We start from the raw sequence: 25329 nt of genomic DNA on the forward strand, positions 1-25329 counted from the left end.
GAGGTGGAGGGAGAGGGGATTAAATTCTGCAGCCTGCCAAAGGTCATTCACCTTCTCAAAAATACCGAGGCAGTCATAAATATGAAAAGCCTTGGGGACAGCAGGCCTTCAGCATTATTCAGCCCAAAGCACACACCAAAACTTATTAGGATAGGCACTGTGCAGACAGAGCAAAGACTGCTTTTAGGTCAAATAATAACTGGAGAATGCGTATGAAGTTACTAGAGGTGGATATGCTAATGCTATTATGTTTCGGTAGACCTTTTAATAAACTCTAATTTTCTAGTCCTATCCTAATTACCACTTCCAGCCTAAGTTATGCCAAAAAGGAGATACAAACCCCGCCTCTCACCTGGTCAAGAGCCACCAGTTAACAACGAAGCGCTGCTCCCTAGCACTAAACTCACATTCACGGGAAGATTGCCCCCCAGGAGCACATCAGAATCATTATTCCTCTCCTAAGGGATGACTTAAAAATATTGCATGTATTCGCTACTGTGGGTTAACTAACCCTGTGTGTTTTGCGGAAAGAAAGGTGTTCATAGCAGCGCTTCCACCACTTATTTTTGGAGTCTTTCTGACAGGGTGACGGGCCAGAGCTTCCTTGTGACAGCCAGCTTCGTGTGGCAGCACGCAGAGCAGCCTGTACGCAGGACACCCCTACAACCAAGCTTCCTGGGCGCAGATAATTAAGAAATTCATTAAGGGGAGCACCCAGAGGACGAACCTTAACGACCCAACGAATCCTGCCTACCAGCGCAGCAGGAGGCACCTGCAGGGCCGAGCACGGCAGCGCAGCTTCCCCTCACGGACAGCCGCCTGTAGGGTCACCGCGCTGCACCTGCTTCAAAGCTTTTTTTGGCAGGATGAGCCAAAAAAAGGGAAAATATCAAAATTTTGCCAAAAAACTAAGTTTAGCCACGAAAAACACACAAAACTTAGCAAGCGACCACCACGCGAGGCACCGCAGCACGCAGGGCCTTAGAGGAGCCGATTTAGGCAGGGCTGGAGCCCGAAGCGCCTCAGGCGCGGCCTCGCCCCCCCCCCCCCGGCCCGGCCCTGCCCCTCCCCGCCCCCCCCTCAGGGCCCGGCCGCCCCCGGCGCTGCGGCCCCGCGCCCCTCACACGGCGGCTCCCGGGGCCCCGAACCGGAGGGAACCGAGCCGGGGGACGGGGACAGAGCCGGGACGAGGACAGAGCCGGCCCGGGGGCGAACCGGAGGGGGCCCAGCCCAGCCCCGCCGTCCCCGCTCACCTCACGGCGGCCCCGCTCGAGCGCCCCGCCGCCCCGCCCCCCCGCCGTCCTATTGGCCGGCCGCTGCCCCCGCCGCCGCTTCTATTGGGCGAGCAGGCGCGCGTCACGTTTTTTATTGGTTAAGAGCTGTGTCAATCCGCCGCTAGGGGGAGGGAGGGGGATGGAGAAGGGGCGGCTGCGCTGATTGGGCAGCGGGCCCGGCAAACCGGCGGCGGAGAGCCGCGGGTGAGAGGGCGGTGATAGGTCAGAGGGGCAGGGAGGGCGGGGCAAAGAGTCCGGAAGCGCGTTCTCATTGGCTGAGGGGCGGCTGGGGCGAAATGAGCGGGAGAGGGGAACGGATTCAAACGGAGGCGGGGAGGGGGCGTTGCCATGGCAACGGGGCCCACCAGGCCCCGGGGCACCCTTGGGTGCCCCTTCAGCCCTGTCAGTCGCATGAAACACCACACAAGTACACGAATGTCGTGGTTTAACCCAGCCGGCAGCTAAACACCACGCAGCCGTTCGCTCACCCTCCCCCCTCCCTCTCTGGGACGGGGGAGAGAAATGGAAAGTGAAGCCCGTGAATTGAGATAAAGACAGTTTAATAAGATAGGAAAATAATAATAATAATAATAACAATAATAACAATAATAATACAATGATGATAATAGTACTAGTAATAATAATATGTACAAACAAGTGATGCACAATGCAATTGCTCACCACCCGCTGACTGATGCCCAGCCTAACCCCGAGCAGTCCGGCCCCCTCCCCCGGCTAGCCACCCCTATATATTGCTCAGCATGACCCCAGATGGTATGGAATACCCCTTTGGCTAGTTTGGGTCACCTGTCCTGGGTCTGTCCCCTCCCAGCTCTTACTGCACCCCCAGCCTGCCCGTTGGCAGGACAGAGCAAGATGTCCTTGGCTTGGTGTAAGCACTGCTCTGCAACAATTAAAACATCGGGGTGTTACGCACTCTTCTCATCCTAAGCCAAAACACAGCACCCTACCAGCTACTAGGAGGAAAATTAACTCTGTCCTAACTGAAACCAGGACAACGAATAAATGCGCGTTGAGCCACGGACACTCGCAAACACGGGGAAGGGGCAGGGCGCTGGGCTCCATGGGTCCCCCGCAGTCATCTCCCCTGGCTCCTGCTCTTCTCCAGGGCCGCCAGCGAGTCCACGATCCCTGCCAACACACGGCACCCTCAGCACTCATGGCACTTCCCAACCCTCAGAGCAACCATTTGTCCCAGCCCCACCAGCTGTAAACGTGGCACAGTCTTCCCCAGAGCACAGCAATGCCCCCGTTCGGTGATTTGCGGCATCCCAGAATCACTAAGAAAAGCCCCCCAAGATCGTTAAATTAATTAATTGCTCTCACACCGTGCCAGCTGGGCAGCCAGGTGGTTATGGTCATGGCGTGGGTAAAGGCTGAGCGCACAGACTGTGAACGCACCAGCTACACTCTTGTGTTAGGGGGCTTGGTGTCAGTAGGGCAAGGAGTGATCCCCAAAGACAAAATCCTTCTTTTTCCATTTCAAATGGAAAACAAGGGGCAGATTAACCACTGAAGCAGCCGCCTGAGGGGTGCACGGGGCCCTGGGGCAGATGTCCAGGACACTCACGCTCAGCACACGGGCGCAGGGATGGGTCAAAGGCCCGGCACTCATCGATGATTTTCCTCAGCTCTTCGGGACAATCATCCCCAACAGGGTCCTGGTACTGGTGGTCGCAGATTTTATCTCTGATCTCCTGGAGGGAGCAGCCTAGGCAACACGTGTGCCAGCAGGGACATCAGGAGGGTGTCTTCACACCAGAGCCATCCTGCAGCCTCCTCCATGGAGGAGCCAGCAGAGGAGCCACCCGAATTGAGCCTGTAATGAACCCCTCCCGTCTTTGCCAAAACACTACTGGGCTTCGCAGAAGCACGGAAATGTCTCAATGCTTCAGTGCACACGAACAGCAAATAGAGACGACCTTTTGTGCATGTTTGTGGTTTAAGCGTGTGCTGAAGCTGTGGAGACGTCATGCAGAGCCAGGCACTGAGACCCACACAGCCAAGGCCCCAGCAGCCAAGCTTTTACTCAGGGCACCAGATCACTTCTGTCTCACCTTCAAATGGGATTTTGGAGGTTGCAATCTCCCACAGCACGATCCCGAAGCTGGAATGAGACAAGCAAGAGTCTCTCAGCATTGATTCCACCACCACCTCATCCTCCTTTCTAACAGAGGGAGCTGCTGGGCTATGCCAAGCCCGGTGGGCTGCATGTATCTCTGATTAAACCTGGCCTTCACCCACAGCTTGAGAGCTAGTCCGCTCCCCCAGGAGGGGACTGGTGGGGCAGACACACCTGTATATTTCACAGGACCTCTTGTAGGGGTAGTAGATGTCCTTCAGGTTCTCGGGGGCAACATAAGCCAACATAGACACTTGGTTCCAGCTCTTTTTGGCTTTCCTCTTGATGGAGGACTCTGTTTCACACAGCTCAAATCCCGACAGCTGATTGTGAGAATGAGAAAGGGAAAAGTGTTAGAAGTGCAGGGCTGGTTGCTGGTTCTCAGGTCAAGTTTTGAGGCCAGTTGGGTTGTGTGGTGGGGTTTTCCTTTCCTAACATCCACAGTTAGCAGCTAAATGCAAACTCACCACCCTCCTCTACATTTAGAGCAGGTACCCGAGACAGACACCTGGTAAAAATACAAGTTAATTTTAATTGTCATTAAATAGCCTTATTTTCGGAAGAGCTGAGGAACTGCTCACATTGCTCTCTGTGCAGTACAGAAACCTATAGCATGGCTGGGGATGGACCTGAGCTGGAGAAAACAGAGCAAGGTGCCTGCAACCACACATGCTGCCCGGCACAATGCTCTTTCTGTGAGTGAAACCATAGGTAGAGGTAGGGGATTCACCTCCCTACCTTCATCTTGTCCTAGGTCTCAGAAAAGCTTAATGTTGCTGCTGATAAAACAGAGCTAAATGGTGAGCTGAGGTGTAAGTGTCTGAGGTGACGGGGAGGTGACTCCCCCAGTTGTTATTCTGGGCTATCACGGTTCACTTCTGTGTTGGTGGGGGGAGAGGTCCGTAGAAAAAGCCCAAACTCCACAGAGCTTCTCCAGGCGTGGTCCTTACCTTCACGCAGTAATCTCCAGCCACCAGGAACTTGTTGCTGCAGATGCAGCCGTGCAGTCGGGACTTCTCCTCTGTCTGGTGCAACCTGCAGCCGGACAGAACCAAGGGCAACACGAGGTCATGGACCCAGCCTCACCTCTGGGCTCCCTCCCATCACGACATAATGAGCCCTGTGGATGAGCAGGGCCCGTAAGGAGAACCAGCCATGCTGTAGGGTCCTCCTGAAGCTGCCCTATGGGTGCTGGGGAGGAGAGGGAACAGGGTTTCTCCCTTTCAGGCCTTTATAAGCTTTGAGGCAGATGTAGGGGCCAGTGACCGTGGGAAAAGGGGCACTGCTGCATCCAAACCACGTCTGACCTCTTCGCCAGCCTCCCATCCCAGTGTCGCAGGCATCCCAGGTGGCAGAAATGGGGTCTCACGGGATGCCAAGAGGTACCAAGCACAATTTGTGGTTCCCCTAGTGGACTAAATCACCGATTGAGGCAGGAGCTCACCTGTAAAGACCCCTGGCGGCTCCCAGGGCCATCCGAATGCGGATCTCCCAGGAGAGATGGCGCTGCTTGGTCAGCACCTCCCGCAGCGTCCCGTGCTTGCAGTACTCCATGACGATGGAGAAGCAGGGGCTCCCGTCTGAGCAAAAAGATGCCTGATGAGGGTGCTGTTGGGCAGCAGCTGGCCCGGGGTGCCGGTGGCACAGCCACCAGCGAGGACAGCCACGGCCCAGGCTTTGGCAGCCCGTGCCAAGGGGGTCCTGGGGTCTGCATCGACCACGGGAAGCCAGTGCTGGCTCTGCTTGGCAGAACTGGCTGGGTGTCTTTGAATTTTTGGGGATCTGGTGTAAAGCATTAGTGCTTTACAGCTGGGACCTGCCCCTTTCCTGTGAGTCTGGAGTCTGCGAACCCCTCGAGCATCCCCGCCTTGTGTCACCTCAACCCACCGGGGAGCGGAAGGGTGACAGGAACGCCTCCCCCTTACCTTTCTCCTCAATGCAGATCCCGTACATGCGCAGGATGTTCGGAGACTCAAACTTCTTCAGGGTCTGAATCTCCTTCTCGAAGATGTCTCTCACCTTCCTGCAGAGAGGGGCAGCAGGGTGAGGTCCCCAGGCGAGGCGCTCGGTGCCACCCTCCCTGCTCGGTGCCACCTCCCAGCCCAGCACAACTCACGTCGTGTCGGTGGTCAGCGGCCTCTTGAAGGTTTTGATGGCCACGGGGTACTTGAGATATTCTCCCTCATAGAGGTCGTAGCGCTCGGTGTCCTGCAGGTGCCTGTAGAAGGTGAGCTGGTCCCTCTCGATCTCGGTGATATCTTCTCTTTTACCAACGTTGACCTTCTTCAAGCCTGCTCCCGCACACCAGGAGGGAACGAGGGGCAGGTTAGGCAGGGCTGGGGGCTGCTGGTTGTTTTGGCAGAGCATTTTACGCCAGCCTTTGGTCTTGCTAAAAGGGGAAGGGACGCGTTGCACAGCTCCTGAGCTGTGCTTGGGTTTGCAACACCCACTTACTGTCCATCACGCGCACGATTTTGCTCAGCTCGCTCTGCATCCAGTCCACCTTGTCCTCCATGCACTGCCTGTCCATGTAGATCTCCCTGGCCCCATCTCTGGGCTCTTCGGTACCTGGCAAAGGACAGGCGTGGAGGTGGGTGGGAGGAACGAGCTTTGTTTCCCTCCTGCTTTCAAGAGCCCTTGGGCTTTCCCCAGCTGACGCCACGGGGGCCACAGCTGGGCTGGGGAGGGCTGCCGAGCTCCGACCTTAGGGAAATGAGGCCAAACGCACACTTACTCGCAAGCACCTGGTCCAGGAAAGCCCTGTCATCCCTCAGATCCTCGGCGTCTTGCCTGCGGCAGGTTTTTGACTGAAACGCTGCCAGGAAAGCCTGCTTCTGCTCTGCCTGCAGCAGCAGCGAGAGCCCCTGGGCCACGTCCTCCAGGCTCTCGTTCACCCAGACGAACTCCTCGCCGCTGCTGCGGGCGCTCAGGAACTTCTGGATCCAGCTGGCCTGGCTGTACTTGGTCACCAGCTTCTGCGCCTCCTCCAGCGCCTGCAGCAGCTTCTTCAGCATCTGCTCTTCGTGGTGGGAGATGTGCCACCACGGCTGGGCCTGCAGGATCCGCACGGGCTCCAGCAGGATCTGGATGCGCTCCACCAGGCGCTGGCACTGGTGCTTGCAGCACTTGACGTGCTCGAACTGGCTGTGGATGGCCTGGGCCACGCAGAGGACCCTCTCCACGATGTCCATGCTCGCAGCAGAGGGCTTGGGGACGTGGGACAGCGGCGTCTGGTGAAGGTGCTCCCCTGGCAATGCTCGTGGGTCAGTTTAATTCGGCTCTTCCCCGCCTTAACTGTGAGGGAACAGCCCGATTAAGGAGGGAACAGCCTTAACTGTGAGGGAACAGCGCGTCATTTTCTGTAAATTAAGGCAGAAGTCGCCATGCCCAGCCAGCTCGCACGCTGAGCAGGGTCAGCGGTCATCCAAGGAGCATCCCTGGCTATCACACCGCGCCGGTCCTGCCCTGTGCATCTTCGGCCATAAAGACCTGTTCTGTTTCCAGCCGATGCTTCTCTGCATTCCCACCCACCCTATCAAAGCCTTCACACGCTCTCCCCGTCCCATCCTCTTCGTATTTTCCCCTCTCCCCCAAGGAAGAGCCTCCCCCGCTTGGCAAAATGAGCGCAGCTGCGTTTACCTGGCTCCGCGCCGCTCGCTTCCTCCTCGGCCGCCTCTGCAGACTGGGGAGGAACTGGGGGACAGGAGCATTTATCGGGTGCTTTCCCCCCTCCTGGGTGCCGCGGGCAGCGGAAGGGGCGTTGTGCAACGCCGCGCAGCGTCGCCCTTCCAGGAAAGCTGCTCCGGCTGACGGAGGAGGGGGACGAGGCACACGGTGCCCCCCGGCTCCCCCCGCGCTGGGTTTGGGGTGCTGGGGATGGGATCGCCCATGGAAAGTGCCCTGGGGAAGTGTCTGGGACCCGTTACGATGCCGGCTGCTGTCTCAGCTCTTTTTGCCATGCAGAGGGCAGTGCAAAGTGCTCGGCCTCAGCTCTGCATCCCGCTGAGCTTTCCCCACGGGGTCCTCCAGAGCATCCCAGCCTCATGTGAGGGATGCCGGGCAGGGCTCTGTGCCCATCCCTTTTTCCAGCCCAGCCTCGAGCCCTCCCTGCTCTGTCCGGTATCAAAGGAAGCGAGCGGCAGGCGCAGGAACCGACGCTCGACCTCTGCGGGAAGGGCAGGAAGCGGCGCAGGCCGATTTTCGGAAGCGCGAGGCCACGCATGACACCCATTGCCCAACATTGGTGATTTCAGCCTGGCACCTCTCCACCTCCCCCGCCTGCTGTCACGCCGTCCTCACCCCCCCCGGGCACGAAGCATCCCCCCCGGGCAGCCCAAACCAGTGCCCTGCTCGATGGAACAACCACAGGTGCCCAGGGGCCACCCCAGCCCCCTGGGGTTACCTTTTAGGAAGCACAGGGAGCCGGGCCCTTTTTAAAGGGTTTTATTTTTCAAAATATACAGCTTATTTACAGGTGTAGTGTCTACAGTTTTACATATAACTTTATTCCAGACCTTTAAATATCCGCAGTAAACATTAGAAAAAAAAAAAATAAATCACAGGATCAGGGAAAAAAAAAAAAAAAAAAAAAAAAGAGGCATCTTTTAGTGATTCCGTTCATTGGAGTTTAGGTTTCAGACAGCTGACAGCTACAAAAAACGTGGACTTGATAAATCTGGCAGAGAGATATGGCACGCTGGTTAGAAAAAGGCAAAAACCAGCAGGCTGTGCTGGTTTGGTGGTGATTTTTTTTGCATTTGTTTTGTTTGTTTTTTTTCCACCCCTCCCCAAGTGCCCCAAGACACAGAAGCCCCCGGGTAGGAGCTGGGAGAACTGCAGCATGTCGGGCACCTGGGGGGGGGCACCCCATAAGGGCTGGGGGTCGGGGGGGCTCCGGCGAGGTGCAGGGCAGAGGGAGGAGGGCTGGGGGGCTCGAGGCGCCGGGCACTTCATCCTTTGGGCGCAGAGCTGCCCCCACATCAGTGCCCGCAGCCTCCTCCTGCCCCTTCCCCGCATCCTTGCCCCCCAGCCCCGGGGGCAGCGCGGAGGGGATGGTGCAGCCCCCCCGGGGGGGGACGGGGAGGAAGAGGAGGGACGGTGCAGACCCTCAGCAGCACAATAAGGTCCCCACACGGCCCCGGTGGTGCTGGAGGTGTTGGGTGAGGGGCAGGGCTCCAGCCTTGCCCCCGGCACCGCGGGCGGGATGGGGACAAGGTTGGGGCCACCACGGGGATGCTTCGGAGAGGGGTCAGTGCCACGTCCCCCAGGAATGAGGGCTGGGGAGGGACACCAGCCAGGAGGGACAGAGCTGGGGCCGTCAGTCCTCTTTCTCGAAGGTCTCCTCCTCGGGGATGAGCGTCCGGAAGGGGCGATCCCAGAAGCGGGTGCTGATGCCGAAACCTAAAGGGAAGGGGGAAAAAGCGCTCAGCCCGCGGTGCTGCTGTCGCTGCTGGGGGTGAGTTAACCAAACTGCTGCCACCGCCACCAAAACGGGCAGCCAGGACAGGGCTGGTGACACCCCGAGATTTCCAGGACCCTGCCCCACGCAGCGGGGACACAGCGGAGCAGGGGGCTGGGCTGGTGATGGCACCAGCAGCGTCCCCGCGGAGAGGAGTGCCGGCGTTTTGGGGAGGGAGGCTCGCCACCCAGCCCTGGGGTGACAAACCAGGGCGAGGAGGAAGAGCAGAGGGACAAAAGGAGGTGGCTGGGACGATAACTTATCAGGATGGGGCGCTTTCTCCTAGGAAACCGGGCAAAGGGCAGGTTGAGCAAGCGCCGGGCTGCGGCAGAGCGAGGGAAACCCGCGGCCTCACCCTGCACCCGCCAACGCCGCCCGCGAGGAGGAGACGAGCGCCACGGCCCGGCACCTCTGCGCCCCCACGGCACCAAGGTGGGCACACGGGGGGCTCCCCTCAATCCCCCAGGTAACTCCCAGCCCCTGCCGTGAGGCTGTTTTTTTCCCCCAAACTTCTGGGAAGCACGCGTGGCGCTACCTGATTTTTGGTGCTCGAAGTGGTGCTTGACGTGGTACGCCTTCAGCCCGTACAGGTAGGTGCCTTTCTTCGGCGAGCCGTAGTGGAGGTAGTAGTGCATCATGTCGTACACCACGTAGCCGCAGAGCCCCCCGACGAAGACGGAGAGCCCCAGCACCTCGGGCAGCAGGAGCTGCAGCACGCCGTAGAAGAAGCCGATGACCAGCGACGCCGGCACCGGGGGGAAGACCAGGCGGGAGCTGTCAAAGGGAGACTGGGAGAGGAGCAGAGCAGGATGGTGAGCTCCTCACACCCCCAAACGAAACCAAGGCGCACCCACCCCGCAGGGCTGTCTCATCTGAACGCGAGCCACGCATCCGGGACACCAATTTGGGAAAAGCCAGCGGTGCAGCACCCCGAAAGGCTCGCAGAGACACCCGGAGCAGCCCCCGACTTCGGCTCACGGGTCCTTGGCGCAACGGGGACGTTTCCTCCAGCGAAGCTAGAGGGAGCCCACTGCTTCCAAGGCTCTCACCGCCCTCACCAGCATTAGGCAAGGGCCCCGATTGCTCGGGGTGAAGACACCATGGGTGGCGGGGAGCACGCAGCGCCAGGCAGCCCCCGCGCCCCCGGCCCCGCGGCTCACCTTGTGGTGCTGCCCGTGCAGCAAGAAGTGCAGGGTGATGAGATAGTAGTTGCTAGCGGGTGGCTTCATGTGGAAGACAAAGCGGTGGATGAGGTACTCAAGCAGGGACCACAGGAACATCCCCAGGAGGAAGATGAAGGGGAAGTAGTATTTGTGCACGGGGATGGAGTACTCTACACAAGGAGACATGCGGCGGTCAGCCAGGCAGGGGGGGCTTCGGGTGCTTTTATCCAGTGCCATGCTCACACCGAGGAAGCTCGCCTCTCCCCAGCACCCAGCCCACGGGTTTGTTTGACTCCTACCAATTCCCACTCTCTGTGGAAGCAGCCGGGCGCCACTCGGGGCTGGAGGCACCCCCTGGTCCTTACAAAGCTGCTGCGCCCACCCCAACGAGCAGGAGGGACCCAACAGACACAGGGATGGCCAAACAGCGCTGCTGCTGCTGCGGTTTTGTTCTGCAGGGAGCAGATCTGTCGGGTGCTTTCCCCCCACACAGCATTTTTCCACCTCCTCCTCCTCTCGGTGCCCACAAGCCCTGCATCCCCGCTGGCAAAAAAAATAATAATTCACCCCGTTCATTCTTGCTAGCGAGATCCCCCAAAGCTGAGCGTTTTGGCAGCTGGACAAAACACCCTCTCAGCAGCAAGGTGCCGGAGGCAGATTCCTCCGAGAGGAATCAGGGAGGGGCACATCCCAAAATTCAAGCCCACCAGCTGGCAGCACTCGTGCCCCAGCCACATGGCTGCGAGCGGTGCAGCTCCGGGCTGCCCAAATTTCTTGCTTGTGCCATGGGCTAATGCAGCAAATCCTGCGAGCACACGGGCAGACGTGAAAGAGATTTGCAGGAGGGGAAAACAAAACAAAACCAGAAAAAAAAAAAAAAAGGTATCAAAAAGCTATCAAAACCTGGGCTGAGCGGGGCAGGTCGGCGAGAGGGGGCCGGCGCGGGCGCAGCTGGCACCGGGTGGCACCTTGCGGCGAGGGAGCCGGGCAAACAACAAAGCACCCGGCCCCCCCCGGCCCCCCGCCCCTGCTTCCCGGGGGCGCAGACAGTGGCAGATTGAAGGGCAGGCGCTCGGGGCGAACAAGCCCCGCACTGTGCGCGGCCGGCGGCGCTGAGAGCCGGGTTTGTTCGCCGCAGCCGCCCGGCCCCGGTGCCAGCGCTGCGGTGGGTGTCAGCACCCGGGAATGGGGAGGGGGGGGAGAACGCACCCCCAGCGGCGAGCTGCAGGGCTTTATTTTGGGGATGGAGGAGAGGGAAAAAAATGTATTCAGGGGGAGGTGGGGTGATGGAGGGAGGCGAGCTCGGGCTGTGAACCAGCGCAGGAGGCTTCGTGCCGGGGACGTGCTGGTGGGAACGGGGCTGGGGGCTTGTGCGCTGCTCTCACAGACACATGCTGGAAGCTGGGGATGGGGAAGGGATGAGCAGAGGCTCCGTCCTCCCAGCGGGCCTCGTACCTGTGGTGAAGGAGGAGAAGAGCCTGGTGTTGCCCTGCGCGAGGGACGTGTAGCTGACCCAGCTGAGATAGAGCACCACGGGGGTCCACACCAGGAACACCACGTACCTGCAGGGCGAGGGGAGACGTCAGTGTGCCACCCCACCCCATCCCATCCCATCCCATCCCCATCCCATCCCATCCCATCCCCATCCCATCCCGGGGCACTCACCACGCCGTCTTGGAGAGGGACTCGAGGAAATCCGAGTGGAAGAGGCGGATGGGCCTGTCCACGGGCTGGTGCACCCACTCGTCGTACTTCTCCCCCAGGTAGCCCACCTGCCACAGCAAGGGCTTCCTCCAGTCCACCAGGTCCTGTGGGGAGAAATAATGGAGCGGTGTGGTAACACTCGGCTGGGTAAAACCATGGCACCCATGCCTTTTTTGGGGATTCCCATGCTGGCACAGGAAGCCGGCCCCGCTGCTATCACCCACAGGCACCGTGCACTTTGTCCCCGTGCCACCTTCGGCCCCGATAACCGCGGCTCGCCCCCCGCGGGCTGTCCAAACAAGAGGGGTTTTCTCCTGGCGGTGAGGACGCGGTGGTTTGGGGGTCTCCTCCTGGCCTGCGGGGTCTAGGAAGGGATGGATGTGATCGCCCAGAGGGGCAACCCCAGCCCAAACGGGGATGGAGACAGAGAGACCCCGCTCCAGGGAGGTTTCAGGGCAAAAAAAGGTCGGTTTGGGATGCAGCCAAAGGGAAGATTCCCTTTAAAAGGCAATCAGTGGCAAAATATTTACAGGGGTTGGTGAAGGGCTCCTTGCCACTCAAAGAAAAACAAAAAATCCTTTTGCAAGATAAAAGCAGTCCCCTGAGCTCCCCGGGGCCGTGCTTGGTACGGCGGCCACGGGCTGCAGGGGCACCCAAAGGCACCTTGGGGACGGGGCAGGCAGCAGAGCTCACCCTGCCCGGCCGCTGCACCCCTCACTGCTCAGTCCGGAGGACAAACAAACACAACAATAATAATAAAAATAAAAATAAACAGCACAAGGCGTGGCTTGGCAGCCTGCCCCGTGCCAAAGGGCAAAGCTGCTGTCAAAGGAAGCCACCACCTCCCCCAGGGAGCCGCCCCACAGCCCCTCACCTTGTCCACGTCCACGGTTTTACAGCGGGGGTCCAGCCGGCGCGCTGGCGGGGCTGCTGCATCTGTTGGCTTCTCTGTTTTGGGGCAGCTCTGCAAAGAGAAGGAAAAACCCCAGGATGAGAGCAGGGCTCGGGGTGGTGACTGCAAATGAGCACGAGCAACGTGTCCCGGCGCTCAGCCTGCGTTTCGGCTGCATCCCCACGGTGGTACAGCACAACGAGCTGGGGAAACAACAAGTGGAGCTTCCCAGCTCACCGTGGTGGCAAAGCAGAGGTTCCTGGGCTCTTCCCAACCATTTTTCCCCTTCTCATAGCCTGGTGAGCCCTGTCCTGAGCCTGCTGGGCTCGCCGCAGGAGAAGCAGCACCTGGCATCGCAGGGTTGGTGCATGCAGCACCTTTCCTCCAGGCCCACAGCCCGCTGCTCCCTGGGGAAAGCCCGGTTTTGGCCGGGGTCCCTGAGGAACCCCAAGCCCACGGGGCTGAGGCTGAGCTGCACCGGGCTGCTTTGGCTGGAGAGGGCACCGTGGTGAGCAGGGTGCTTGGGCGCAGAGGGACCTTTGGGTGCGAGGATGGAGAAAGCGAAGGAAGCTCCCTGGGGAGCCGAGTGCTGAGACCAACCGCGGCTCCACCTGCACCAGTGGGGAATTTGTGGTGTCCCCATGCGAGCCCATGGCCGCTGGTGCCCCCACAGGGCTGGCTCCCCAGGCAGGACGTGCCAAACGTGCCTTTTCCCCACTCAATCACCTTGGGTGACCCATTAACCAGCCAGCAGGCCACGGCACGTCCAGGCAGCCCCGCCGGGCTTTCTGTGTGCGGACAACAACAGGATTTTTCCCCGTAGGGACGGGACGGTCCCCTCGAGCTCCGCGGGGAGGCGGTGAAGGTGACACTGGCAGTGGGGACCCTGCAGGAGCGGCGTCACCGCGGCGGGGCGGACGGGACTTTACTCGGCCGGGCGCACGTGACGCTGACGCGGGGCCTCCGGAGTGTTTGCTGATACCAGACGCTGCTGGAGGGACGGGCGCCCATCCCACCTCCCGGTGAGCCTCGTCCCAGAGGGCGAGGAACCAGCAGGTGACTCGTGCTGGGCAGCAGAGCTGACATTTCCAGCCAGGCAGGACCGCGGCAGGCAGCAATTTCAGCTCCGATGCACCTCCCTCTGTCCATCTTGAAAGGTCTCCACTGGCATTTCGCTCTCGGTGTGCTCCTTCTTTCAGCCACACGGTGCAAAATCCAGGTGGAGGTGGATGAGTTAGAGGTTCTCCAGAGTGCTCTAGTGCTCCTCCTTGCATGTGCTTTGGTGGAAAATCCATCTTCCAGTAAAGGAGCCCAGTTTTGACACATGCATCATCAGCTCGACACCGGCAGAGAGGGTGCTGGTGTCCCAGCGCCGCGCCTCCCCGCTCCGAAACGTCCACATGCCTCAAATTCCTCCACCCCTGCATCGCTCCCCGGCCGGCCACGGGCGGCTCCGCTTTCCAAGGATGCTCCAAAAAAAGACGGGGAGGACACAAGTGACACCCCGGCGGGGTGACAGCCCCGGCGACGTGCTCGCCATCGCCCTGCATGACGCAGCGCCCGGCCTCGCCCGAGTCGCCTCCACCCCCTCATCCTGCACGGACACTGCCTCGCCCGCTGCCAGCACCCATGGGTGCTGCCCCGAGGAGGGCTCGCCGCTCTTCACCCCGTGGCTCAGAGCCCCTGGTGTCACCAAAGCAGGGGACAGCCCCGTGGCGTGGGTGCCACCAGGGAAGCTGGCCCTGATGGCAGCTGGAGGAGGACAAGGAGGAGGCTCGCTCTGCCCGCGGGTGATGCTGCCGCCTCTGCCTCGTCTCCAGGAAAACAGGTCCTGCCAGGAAAGCCTTGCGAGAGGAGAGGCCTGATGTAACCAAGGGAAAGTTACGCCTACGAAACGCTGCCACCTCCCTGTGCCTCTCCTGGGACGGAGACCAGCACGACCAGAGGCCGAGGTGTGAGGCCGTGAGCGTGCCCCCAACTGGGCTTCGTGCACGGCAACCCCACCGGCACACGGAGAGCCACGGTGCCACCAACACCTCTGCCAAAGAGCAGGACCATGAAAAGGAGACGGAAGGTGACTTGTCCCAATAAAAAGAAAAAAAAAGTCCCACCACGCCACGTTTTATTACACCACCTCCAAACGGGCGAGCGCCCACGTAGGGGTGAGCTCACGCTGTGAAGGGGAGCGAGGGCAGCACAGCCCCGCACGCGGTGGGAGCGGTGCAGGCACCGCGGCGAGGGACAGGGGATTTGCGGTGATTCACGGCCGCGTCACGCAGCCCCGAGGAGGCTGTGATGAAAGCCTCTCGTTGCTCAAATTGGAGGGGTAATTACACGAGCTGGTTTCCCTCTAGCAAGGCTGTTAAAATCCACTGGCTACTTTGGCTAATTATCGCTCCGTGCTTTGATCTCCTCTCTATTCTGTTTGCATAGATAAAGTGTGGCGCTTCATGGTTGTTTTTTTTTTTTTTTTTTTTTTTTTTCTTTTTTAATCAAACTGGGGCTCAGTGATTCGGTCCGGGGCGAGCCAGGAGCGTCCACGGGGACCCGGTCACCCCGCTCTGCGGTCACACCGGGCTCTCATTTAATAACCTCAGGTTTCTGCAGGACGTCCCACTGGAGGGGCACTACTGGTGGGCTCCCGCGAAACCCTAGGAGGGAGACACCTGCCCGAAAAACCAACCCTTGGGTTCAGGCGGCGACGGCACAGGTGGCAGCGCCAGAACTCGTCCATCCGGTAGCTGCGCGCACCCCAACCCGTCGGGCTTGTTGCGCGCGGGAGGAGGCGGCGGTGTCCCAACAAAGGAGTTGCCACGGCCGGGATCCGAGGGTGGAAGAGCCGAGCACGGCACCGGGGCGCGGAACAAAGCCCCGTCTGTGCGGCCGCCACTGCGCGGGGCCGAGCGCTGCGCCCTCGGGGAGGAGGGGACCGAGCAAACAGCGCGTGGGGATGCGCCCTCGGTCACCGACCCCGCTGCGCTGACACCGGGGGCTCGGCTCCCCTCCGAGCATCGCCGGGAGCTTCCTGCTGTGCCCGGAGGGTCCCGAGCCGCCGGGATGCCGGTGCTGTCACGTCAGCCTGTCCTGGATCCCCCGCACCGCTGTGCCCGCGGATCCCAGCCCCGCTGGCGTCAGGAGCACTGCAGTGCCTGGGTGTGCCCCGTACGCCCTAGACCTTTGCACCACGTCTGCCTCTGGCACCGTGCGTGCTGGGTGCTCAGCGCGCACCCTGCCCCTCGCACGCCCCGAGCTCCCCAGGCCCTGCACGGCCTGGACCCGAGCACCCTGCTGACCCTACGTGCTGCACACACCCCAAACCCTCCGCACCCTGTAGCCCTGAGAGGTGGGACCCAGAGCATCCCACACAGCTCAGCCATGATACACCATGGGTGTGGGGTGCACCACAGACCCCATACAGCTCTGTCCTTGTGCTCCCCGTACACACGGCACCCTATAGACCCCATACAGCTGTACTGTCACACTCTGTGCACCTGGGTGCCCCACAGACCTCATACAACTCTGCCCCTATGCTCCTTAGATGCAGGGCACCCTACAGACCCTAACCAGCTCTACTGCCACACTCCCTGGACCTGGGTGCCCTGCAGACCCCACACAGCTCCCCCCACCTCTGGGCACCCTGTAGACCCCATACAGCTGTGTCCCCACACCCCCTGCACAAAGGACACCCCATAGACCCCACACAGCTCCCTCCACCCCTGGGCACAATATAGAACCCCACACACCTCCACCCCCATACTCCCTTGACACAGGACACCCTATAGACCCCATACAGCTCCAATCCCACACTCCCTGGATGAAGGGCACCCTATAGACCCCCCACAGCTCCAACCCCACACTCCCTGGATGACGGGCACCATATACGCCCCACACAGCCCCTCGCACCCCTGTGCACCCCACAGACCCCATACACCTCTATCCCCCCATTCCCTGCACACAGGACACCCCATAGACCCTACACACCTCCACCCCCACACTCCCTGGATGGAGGACACCCTATAGACCCCATACAGCTTCCCCCACCCCTACACACCCCATAGACCCCACACAGCTCCGTGCGCCCCCGTGCGCCCCCGTGCGCCACACAGCCCCACGCCCCCCGCTGCTGCTGCTACCTGCCGGGAGCCTTCCTCCTCCTCCTCCTCCTCCTCCTCGTCGTCGTCGTCGCGCAGCTCTCCCAGGTAGTACTGCTCGAGCCAGCGGCGGGCGTTGGCGGAGTGCCGGTGCGGGGGCCCGTCCAGCGCCGCGCTCACGTCGGTGCCGGCTCGGCGCCGCAGCAGCTGCTCGCCGCCGGGGTGGAGGCGCACGAAGGCGCTGAGGTCGTAGAGGCGCCGGCGGCACCGCACCACGCACGAGCCCTGCGCGCAGCGCGCCCGCACCTCGGCGGCGCTGAACGAGCGCGGCGGAGCCGCCATGGCCCCGACCGGCCCCGGCCCCGGCCCCGGCCCCGGCTCGGCCCCAAAACCCGCTCCCGGCCCCGGCCCGGCCCCGGCCCGGCCCCGCTGTGCCGCCCGCCGGCCCCCGCCGCCAGCATTAACCCGGCCGCGCCGCCGGGGATCCGCCCCCCAGGGTGCTGATTGGGTGGGGAGGGAGAGGGGGCGGGGCTTGTGGGGAAAGGGGAGGGGTTTGGGGGAGAGGGGGAGGGGTTATGGGGAAAGGGGGTGGGGTTTGTGGGGAGGGGGTGGGGTTTGGGGGAGAGGGGGAGGGGCTTCGGGGGAGAGGGGGAGGGGCTTCGGGGGAGAGGGGGGAGGGGCTTTGGGGAAGCTCCGCCCACCTGCAGGGGTGGGGGTGGGGGGGTGGGGGTGCATGGGGAGGGGTGTATGGTATGGGGGGGTATGGGGTACAGGGGGTATATGGGGTGTATGTGGGGTATAGAGGGTGTATGGGGTGTATGGGGTATATGGGGTGTGCAGGGTATACAGGATATATGGGGTGTATGTCGTATGGGGTATGTGGGGTATGCAGTGTATTGGGTATATGGGGTATAGGGTATATGGGGTGTATGGGGTACATGGGGTATGGGGTATATGGGGTATATGGGGTGTATGGGGTATGGGGTATGAGGTGTATGGGGTGTATGGGGTGATGAGTATGTGAGGCGATGGAGTGATGGGGGTATAGGGATGTGGGGTGATGGAGGAAAGGGGATATGGGGTGATGAGGGTGTGCGGGTACTGGGCGATGGAGGAATGGGGTGACAGGGGAATGAGGGGATGAGGGGAGGGGGTACGGGGTGAGGGGGGAGTGGGGCATTCCTGGGGAGTGGGGGTACGGGGTGATGGGGGTATGGGGTGATGGGGGAATTTGGGCACCCCAGGGGAAAAAGCCTGCCCCGTGTCACGCACAGCGAGCCGGCAGCAGGTTCAGTTCACCAATTAATAAAAGTTGCCTTCGTAATTAGCCTGGGGGGGGGGGGCAGCACTACGGGGGCACCCCAGCCGCTGTGTTGGGTTTGGGGTTGCGGGGGCCGCTTTGGGGTGACGTCCCCACCCCAAGGGCCGGCCACACGCCGGCAAATTTTGGCGTCGCCGCCGCCAGGCCCCAGCCCCGGCTTAATGCGGGGTGCACCCTGCCCAGGAATGCCGACCCGGGCGGCCCCCCTGGCCCTGCCCCAGCCTCCCCCCAGATTTTGGGGTGCTGCAGCAGCCCCGCGGGGCGTTGAGCGAAGCCTTTAATCGAGGCGGATGCAAAACTCGCTGCGGCTCCGGCGCGACGCCTCCCTCCCAGCCCCAAGACCTTTGGGGCAGCAGCTCGGGGCAAAAAGTCCTCGTTTTGGGGTCATTTTGCATCCCAACGAGGGCAGAGGGGTCCCTGGGTGGCGCGTCCTCGGGGCAGGGGTGCTGATGGGGCCGGGGTCCCCGGGCACACCCAGGGTGGGGGGTGACAGCCCCACAGCACCCACAATGGTGCCGGGGGTCCCTGGTGTGGCTGTGGGGCCGGAGCCAGGGTTCCCATGGGGTGGCAGCGGGGTCCCCAGCTGCCAGTGCTGAGCTCGGCGCTTTGTCGAGGCAGGGCGGCTCCCGTTTTAGGATTTTTGGGAGAGTGTGGGGGCGGAGGCGGATCCGGACAGGCCAGGGCACTCAGCCGGAGCCTTGGGGCACCTCTGGGCCGCTGCACCCAAATGGGGCGGGGGGGGGGGGGCTCAGCAGGGCCCACCGTGTCCCCAAGTGCCCAGCACCCCGGGGTGCGCGGGGACCCCGGCTGTGACCGTCCCCACGGGCACTTCCTTGGCCCCGACCGACGCTCACGGTGCCTGGACTGGTTCAGCTGGTGGACGGACGGACGGACAGAGGGACACTGGGGACAGCAGGAATGTGCCAAAGGGGTTGGGGCAGGACGAGCCCCGCGGCACGGCACGGGTGGCGCTGGGGTAACGTGGCTGCAGAGGAAGGGGCCGATATGGGGGGGGCTTTTCCTTGGCGCCTCCTCCATCCCCATCCCCATCCCCGTCCCCCTGCCCAGCTGGGGGTGAATTTCGGAGGAGGATTTGGGGAGCTCCTTGCTCTTGGCATCGTTATTCCGACCTGCCAGGCGCTCCCCCCGATTCCTGCCCTCGCCAGGCTGCGGGTGGGTGAGGAGCAGCCCTGCCTGCCTCCTCGCCGCCGCGTTGAGCAACGCCATTCCCAGGGCAACCACGGCACACGCTGCAGGGCGTGAGACGAGCGCCCGCAGCGTCCGGGAAGAAATTCCAGCTCCCTCGGTGGGGTTGCACAAACCCAGCCAGCGCCTCGCCACCTTCCCGGGCAGCATCGGCCGCCCTCCGCCCGAGCGGTGCCCAGATGCTGCGCAGATAGCCCGTAATGAACTGCAACGAGGCACGTCAATAGGGCCACCCGCCAGCCCGTCACCTCCAAATAACACCTCTCCTTCCCCTTCCAGCATGGAAACGCTTCCGAGGCGGGCGGCTGTCACGTAGGGAGGCGCAGGGTGGGAGCACCCCAGGGGTGACCGCGGGACGCAGACGCCGCCCGGGGCTCTGCCGAGGTGCAGGATGGAGGGTTTGGCGTGCCGGCAGCTCCGGGAGCACGGTGCTGTGTTGTGCAAGAGCTGTGCCAAGCCCCACGGGCGGTCACGTCGCTCCTGGGGGAATGGGGAGGCTGCTGGAGCCAGGGGATGTGGGTACGGGGATAGGGATGGGGACAGTGCGGTGGCACCGCGCCAGGAGGAGCTGCTCCATGTGGGCTCCTCGTGGAGAGCGAGCACAGCTCGGTGCGGACAGCTCTTAGGAAAATAACTTTAATGGTTCACACAGAGCCTGCTCGGGCCCCTGCAGGAGGGCACAGCTCGAGGTGGCACAGTGCGGGGACAGGTGCTGGCGTGGGGCTCGTCCTGGCCCCACATTTGCCCAAAATCAAAGCTGAGGGTGCAGGCTGCTGAGGAGGGGCAGGGGCTGTGCATGTTATGTGTTTAACTTCAGGCAGGTGCACAACAATGTGCAGGTGCAGCCCCAAACAGAGGGATCAAAGCGGGATGTTAGCAAACTGAAGCTCCACGGGGATGAAAATCACAAACCTTTTACCTCCCATGCCCTTCTAAAACCCCTTTTCCCCTGGAAATTGCTGCCTCCCTGACCCCGTCACTGCAGCAACTCATCCCAAATCACTCATCACTTCCCCCCCAGCTAAAACAAGCCGCAAGGAGCAAGTGTCCTCCCTGTGTCTTCTCGAGAAGGAAGCTGAGGCTTTCCAAAATGCCCCCAGGTGCTGCCCTGCACGGGAGGAGACCCGGGCTGGGACGCGGGGTGCAGATCCCCGGGGAGGCAGCTGCCTCTCCCAGCCACGAGGATGAGGCAGGGACGAGGCAGGGACAGGCGAGCTAAAGTGCACTGCACCACCCTGCCTGAGCCAAGCCCGGAGACACTGCGGGGTAATAAAGTGCCGGAGGAAAGCAGCTAAACCCTGGGGACTTTGGCCGCAGAGCTGGGCTTTTCACACCAGCTGCAGCTCCTGCCCAGCGAGGAGGAAGCCGTTTAGGAAATCATCTTGAAAAGCACAGTGTCACGCTGTTGCTTTATGGGGTAACCTAAATGATGTAAACAGACATTCAGAATCAGGGCCCCGGCGCTTGGGGAGCTCTGAGCACAGTCACTCTCCGAGCACGGCGTGCAGTTAGCCCGTCGAGCTCACTGCTGCCTGCAAATTATTTCTGTAATCAAATTAATTCTGTATGAAGTGTGTGAAGAAGACTCTTTTGATCACTCTAGGGCCCCTACAAAGGCACCACCTAGCTGGAGCGAATTCAGCTCTGCCCGTTGAGTGCTTTCCAAAGGAACCTTTTAATTCCTCCTCAGCCCAGCAGAGACTCGCCCCTGCCATGCGCCCTCCTGCAGGAGCAGTTGGTTTCTGTGGCCTGGCATCCATCGCCAGCAACGGAGGCCAGGAGTTTGGTCACAGCGGTCTGAAAGCAGCCCGGGAAGCGCAGGAAGAGTGGAAGCACTTGGAAACGTCCCTGCAGCGCACCGCCGGGAGGTCCTGCGCCGTCCCTGCAGCATCCCCAGCCACCGCGGGGCAGAGCTTGGGAATTAAACATCAAACCCAGTTCGTGGCGTGCCCTGCTCTCCCCCCCCTGGCTCAGAAGGTGCTCTCGAGCAGGCAGTGGCAGCCGCAGCCCGTGGGGCACACCTCCTGCGTGCGAAACCACTCCATCATATGGCTGGTGTGGCCGCCGTGGCCGCAGGTGAGGCAGAAGTTGGAGGAGCCGCGCACGGCCACGTGGCAGATGGCGCACTGGAAGGTGAAGCCCTTGCAGATGGCGCACTGGGTGCCCCGCACCTCGCTGCGGCAGTGGCTGCAGTACACACCGAACTCTGCGGGGAGAAAGGAAATCCAGAGCAAGAGTTAGTGCTGGTGGCAACGGGGGCAAAGAAGCCCTGCGCAGACGGAGTGCCCTGAGCCCACCGCCCAAAAGATCTGCCTCAAATCAGCCCCGGAGGGATCCTCCTCGGGGTGGGAGGACAGTTTGTGTCTCATGGATCTCAGTTTGGTCTCTGAAGAGGAGCCAAGACACCAGCCACCAGTGAGGAGGGCAGTCAGCTCGCTGGCCCAGCAGCTCAAGGGCTGTGGGGTGGGAACATGCCAGAGCTCCAGCTTGGGACACACTGTGGAGAGGAAGGCTTCCCACTGCTCTCATCTGCCTCACAGCTCTCTGAAGTGTACCCAAGAACAGGAACAGCCTTTGTTTCTTATCATGGGGAGCACAGGGCACGCTCGGTCAGCAGTATTGATGTCCTGACAGCCAGCCAAGGAGGAGCAGTGGCAGTGCCCGAACTCACCCGTTTTCACTGCAGTTTCTGCCCATCCCACATGACGAGGAGAGGCTGCAACCAGAGCCAAGCAAGCAGCCACTGCTCCTGTGGCACCTCTCACCATGTCTCTTCTCCCAGTGCCTCTTCTCCCAGAGGCCTGGGAGGAATTTTCAGCCTTGCAGGAGATGTGACAGCCTACGGTCACTGCACCAGCACCTGCGAACCTCACTGCCACCCCGAGCTAACGCTGTGTGCTGGCAGAGCTCACCTCTGGGCAGGGCAGTGGGTATTTTCATCATGCTGCCTGCACCTTCCCGAGCCCCGAGGCAGAGCCGTGACCCTGCCTGGACAACACAAGGCACGGCAGGCACTCACCAATTCCTTTGTGGGGGTCAGGAGGACAGGAGACAAACTTCAGGACCTCGGCCCGCTTCTCCCGCAGCCCCCAGCGATACAGGATTTCTCCGTAGCACTTCTTGAAGTCATCAAACTGCTGAGTGTTGGCAGGGTCCAGGAGCCTAGAGGGACAAACGGTGCTGTCACCCGCACTATGTGCTCTCAGGGACTCTGGCTGCAATCCTCTTCCCAGCAGTGGCTACACAACCCGCTCGCATCGCCGGGCGAGCAGCAGGCTGCTTGCCACGCGTTGCTGAAAAGCTGCTGAACACCCACGGGGCTGCCCTCTGCTTGTTCTGCCCTCAAGGGCATGCTGAATGGGGGGACTACCCCTTGGGGCACCCACCACAGCCGTTTATAGGTGCACAGACGCAATCCCAACAGACTGATCCGCACTATGATGCTTTTATCCACGTTACAACCTAAATGGAGAGGTCTAGGAGCAGGCTTGCTGCTCCCCTCCTGCTTCCACAGCTCCAGCCTGCTCGGGCACGGAGCCCTACAGCCGAGCGCCCCGAGGCACGCCACCACCTACCGTTTGTTCTTCTCGTGCTGGTCCTTCTCACGCTCCCGGGGGTCGGGGTAGGGCAGGTTGCCGTATCGGAAGTCATCCGGCGAGGACTCGCACCAGGGCGTGGATGCCTGCTCCGCGTCCTTGTTGGCTGCAGACACCAGAAGGCTGTGAGCACACCCCGCAAAAAAAATCCACAAAACTAACAGGGAGGAATCCCTCCGGCCTTCCTCTCCAGACAAAAAGTATTGGGGCAACCCCTTGGAGAGCGCATGGCAACGTTAACCCCAGCAGGCCTGGGCTCCTCTTTCCCAGGAGGGAAGATTCCCATCACCCGGCTGCTCTTACGTAAAGGGGCCTCTGTAGCAAGGTCCTGCCCTGGAGGCAGGGAGACGACTGCTAATAGCTGCTCCAAGACAACATCACCGCCCCGTTAAGTTAACCCCCATCCTCCACTCTTTCCCATGTCAAAGATGCCTCGATAAGGCTCTGGAAGGGTACAGAGCTGCTGCTAACGGGGCCGATGCTGCCCCAAGGCCACCCATCTCTCAGCTTCACCCTGGAGAATGGCTGGTTTTTGACAGCTTCACGGATCAGCAGGAAATGTCACCAGGGCCACCAAGAAGCCAGCCTTCCCCACCGCTGCTGCCTCTCCAGGCACAGAAGGAAGCAGGGGGATGACTGTCACCCCGAATCCCGTGGCATCAGCTGGCTGATGACACTGCAAGGCCGCTCTGGGTGATCGATGAATGACTGTGGCACCTTGGAGAGGTGCCAGAAGGCTGGAGGAGAGCAAACGTCACTCCTATCTTGAAAAAAAAAAGGAAGGAGGACAAAGGGAACTACAGGCTGGTCGGCCTCACCTCAGTTCTGGGGAAGGCAAGGAAGCTAATCCTGGAAACCATTTCCAGGCACAGGAAGGACAAGAAAAGCATGGGGAGCAGTCAGCACGGATTCCTCATGGGGAAGTCATTTTTGACTGACCTGATAGCCTTCTACAATAAAATAACTGGCTTGGCAGACGAGGGGAGAGCAGGTGGAAAGGTGTTGTCTACCTTCACTCCAGTAAGGCTTTTGACCCTGGCTCCCATCAGATCCTCACAGGAGCTGTTGGAGCACGGGCTGGCTGAGCAGAGAGGTGGTTTAAGAACTGGCTGAGCAGCTGAGCCCACAGGGTGGTGATCAGGGGAACAAAGTCTAGTTGGAGGCCAGTAACTAGCGCTGCGCCCCAGGGGTCAACACTGGGTCTGGTCCTGTTTAACGTCTTCATTAATGGTCTGGATGATGTGGCAGAGAGTTTACTAATGACACGAAACTGGGAGGAGCGGCTGATATGCCAGAGGGCTGCGCTGCCAGCCGGAGAGACAGCAACAGGCCGGACAAATGGGCCAACAGGAACCTCACAAAGCTCAACAGGGAAATGCAAAGCCCTGCACCTGGGGAGGAACAGCCTCAGGCACCAGGACATGCTGGAAAGCAGCTGAGACAAGGACCTGGGGGTCCTGGTGGACACCAAGCTGAACGTCAGCCAGCAATGTGTCCTTGCCACAAAGAAGGGCGTTGGTGTCCTGGGCTGCATTAGCCAGAGCGTTGCCAGCAGGTCAAGGGAGGTGAATCTGCTCCTCTGCTCAGCACTGGAGTGCTGGGTCCAGGTCCAGGAGACATGGACTTATTGCAGAGTCCAGAGAAGGGTAACAGAGGTGATTAAGGGACTGCAGGAAAGGCTATGAGGAAGCCTTCCTATGAGGAAAGGCGGAGAGAGCTGGGACTGCTGATCCTGGAGAAGAGGGAGCTCAGGGAAGGTCTCGACCAATGTCCAGAAACTACTGAAGGGAGGTTGCAAAGAGCCAGGCTTTTTTTTCCCCCAGCTCAGCATGTCTAGAGGGGCTGTGGCAGTTTCTCCAAAGCCCAGAGGCAGAAGGAGCAGGACTGTGGGACCACCAACACGGTTACTGCAAGCTGTGCTCACTTCCAGCCAAAGAGCTGCAGCACACACCCTAGGTGCAGAAAGCTGCTGGGGCAGAGCACATCGGCAGTCACAGCCAGTGCTAACTCCCTTCCTTCCTCCACACAGGAGCTGTCTAAGACCTAGGCCAGAAGGGAGGCGGATTCCTCTCTCTACTCCCCAGGTTTTGGTACCTATGCTCCAGCCTCCGGTGCCAAGTCCAGGATCTGACATGCTGGAACAGGAGCCGGAGGACGTAAAGCTGGGCTGTTGAGGGGGAAAGGAGAGGAAATCATGTCAGCTACGTGAGAGATGTTCAAAGGTATCTGAGACAAAGGGGAAAGAAACGGCTGTCGTACGTATCGGCTGTGGGAGGCCAGGTTGGAGGCACGCTGAGGGAAGGGGCCGGAGGAATTCGGGCAGCCCTGGAGCCGGGACTGGGCTTCAAACACGCTGCACAGCATGGCCAGGGTCTGCACGTCGTGGAGCTGCGAGTAATGAGCCAGCCTGGGAAACGAGAGAGGCAGAGCATGAGACTGGGCAGAGGTCAGCAGCAAAAGCATTGAGACTCCAAGGCAACG

General features: G+C 60.9%; 3 protein-coding genes across 4 annotated transcripts in view; all 3 read right to left on the bottom strand.

Moving 5' to 3' along the window:
• Nucleotides 1-2047: 2047 nt before the first annotated feature.
• Nucleotides 2048-6623, bottom strand: MLKL (mixed lineage kinase domain like pseudokinase). Its single transcript, XM_084294401.1, has 10 exons — nucleotides 6152-6623; nucleotides 5872-5985; nucleotides 5534-5708; nucleotides 5343-5440; nucleotides 4862-4997; nucleotides 4368-4452; nucleotides 3592-3740; nucleotides 3353-3402; nucleotides 2866-3006; nucleotides 2048-2426 (listed from the first exon to the last, which is right to left on the bottom strand). Exons 1-10 carry the CDS (start codon nucleotides 6606-6608, stop codon nucleotides 2374-2376), a joined length of 1458 nt encoding a protein of 485 aa, XP_084150527.1. The 5' UTR covers nucleotides 6609-6623; the 3' UTR covers nucleotides 2048-2373.
• A 2111-nt stretch (nucleotides 6624-8734) lies between these two features.
• On the bottom strand, nucleotides 8735-17067 carry FA2H (fatty acid 2-hydroxylase; the record flags this gene model as incomplete). Its single annotated transcript, XM_084294952.1, has 7 exons — nucleotides 8735-8817; nucleotides 9411-9663; nucleotides 10036-10208; nucleotides 11494-11600; nucleotides 11704-11846; nucleotides 12617-12706; nucleotides 16768-17067. The coding sequence occupies 7 exons, from the start codon at nucleotides 17065-17067 to the stop codon at nucleotides 8735-8737; spliced, it is 1149 nt and encodes a 382-aa protein (XP_084151078.1).
• Nucleotides 17068-20501: 3434 nt separating this feature from the next.
• The window catches only part of WDR59 (WD repeat domain 59), a 46876-nt gene continuing 42048 nt past the window's right edge, over nucleotides 20502-25329 (bottom strand). Inside the window, exons 22-26 of one of the 2 annotated variants that reach the window (XM_084294929.1) lie at nucleotides 25108-25255; nucleotides 24943-25015; nucleotides 22828-22954; nucleotides 22272-22414; nucleotides 20502-21458 (exon numbers count right to left, since the gene is read on the bottom strand). In XM_084294929.1, coding sequence (XP_084151055.1) covers nucleotides 21223-21458; nucleotides 22272-22414; nucleotides 22828-22954; nucleotides 24943-25015; nucleotides 25108-25255 — 727 coding nt within the window. In that variant the 3' untranslated portion in view covers nucleotides 20502-21222. Of the gene's footprint in view, nucleotides 21459-22271; nucleotides 22415-22827; nucleotides 22955-24942; nucleotides 25016-25107; nucleotides 25256-25329 lie in introns of those variants that run through there. The other variant, XM_084294930.1, reaches the window with a different exon arrangement.

The sequence above is a fragment of the Netta rufina genome (assembly GCF_964035555.1).
Source record: "Netta rufina genome assembly, chromosome: 13".
Lineage (NCBI taxonomy): Eukaryota > Metazoa > Chordata > Aves > Anseriformes > Anatidae > Netta > Netta rufina.

Excerpts from the sequence above, each read along its gene's own strand:
- MLKL (XM_084294401.1), bottom strand. The coding sequence starts at position 6,608 with ATGGACATCGTGGAGAGGGTCCTCTGCGTGGCCCAGGCCATCCACAGC. Across the intron at positions 5,986-6,151 it reads CCTGGACCAGGTGCTTGCGA|GTACCGAAGAGCCCAGAGAT; the intron begins GTAAGTGTGCGT and ends GTCCTTTGCCAG. Across the intron at positions 5,709-5,871 it reads AATCGTGCGCGTGATGGACA|GCTTGAAGAAGGTCAACGTT; the intron begins GTAAGTGGGTGT and ends GTGCGGGAGCAG.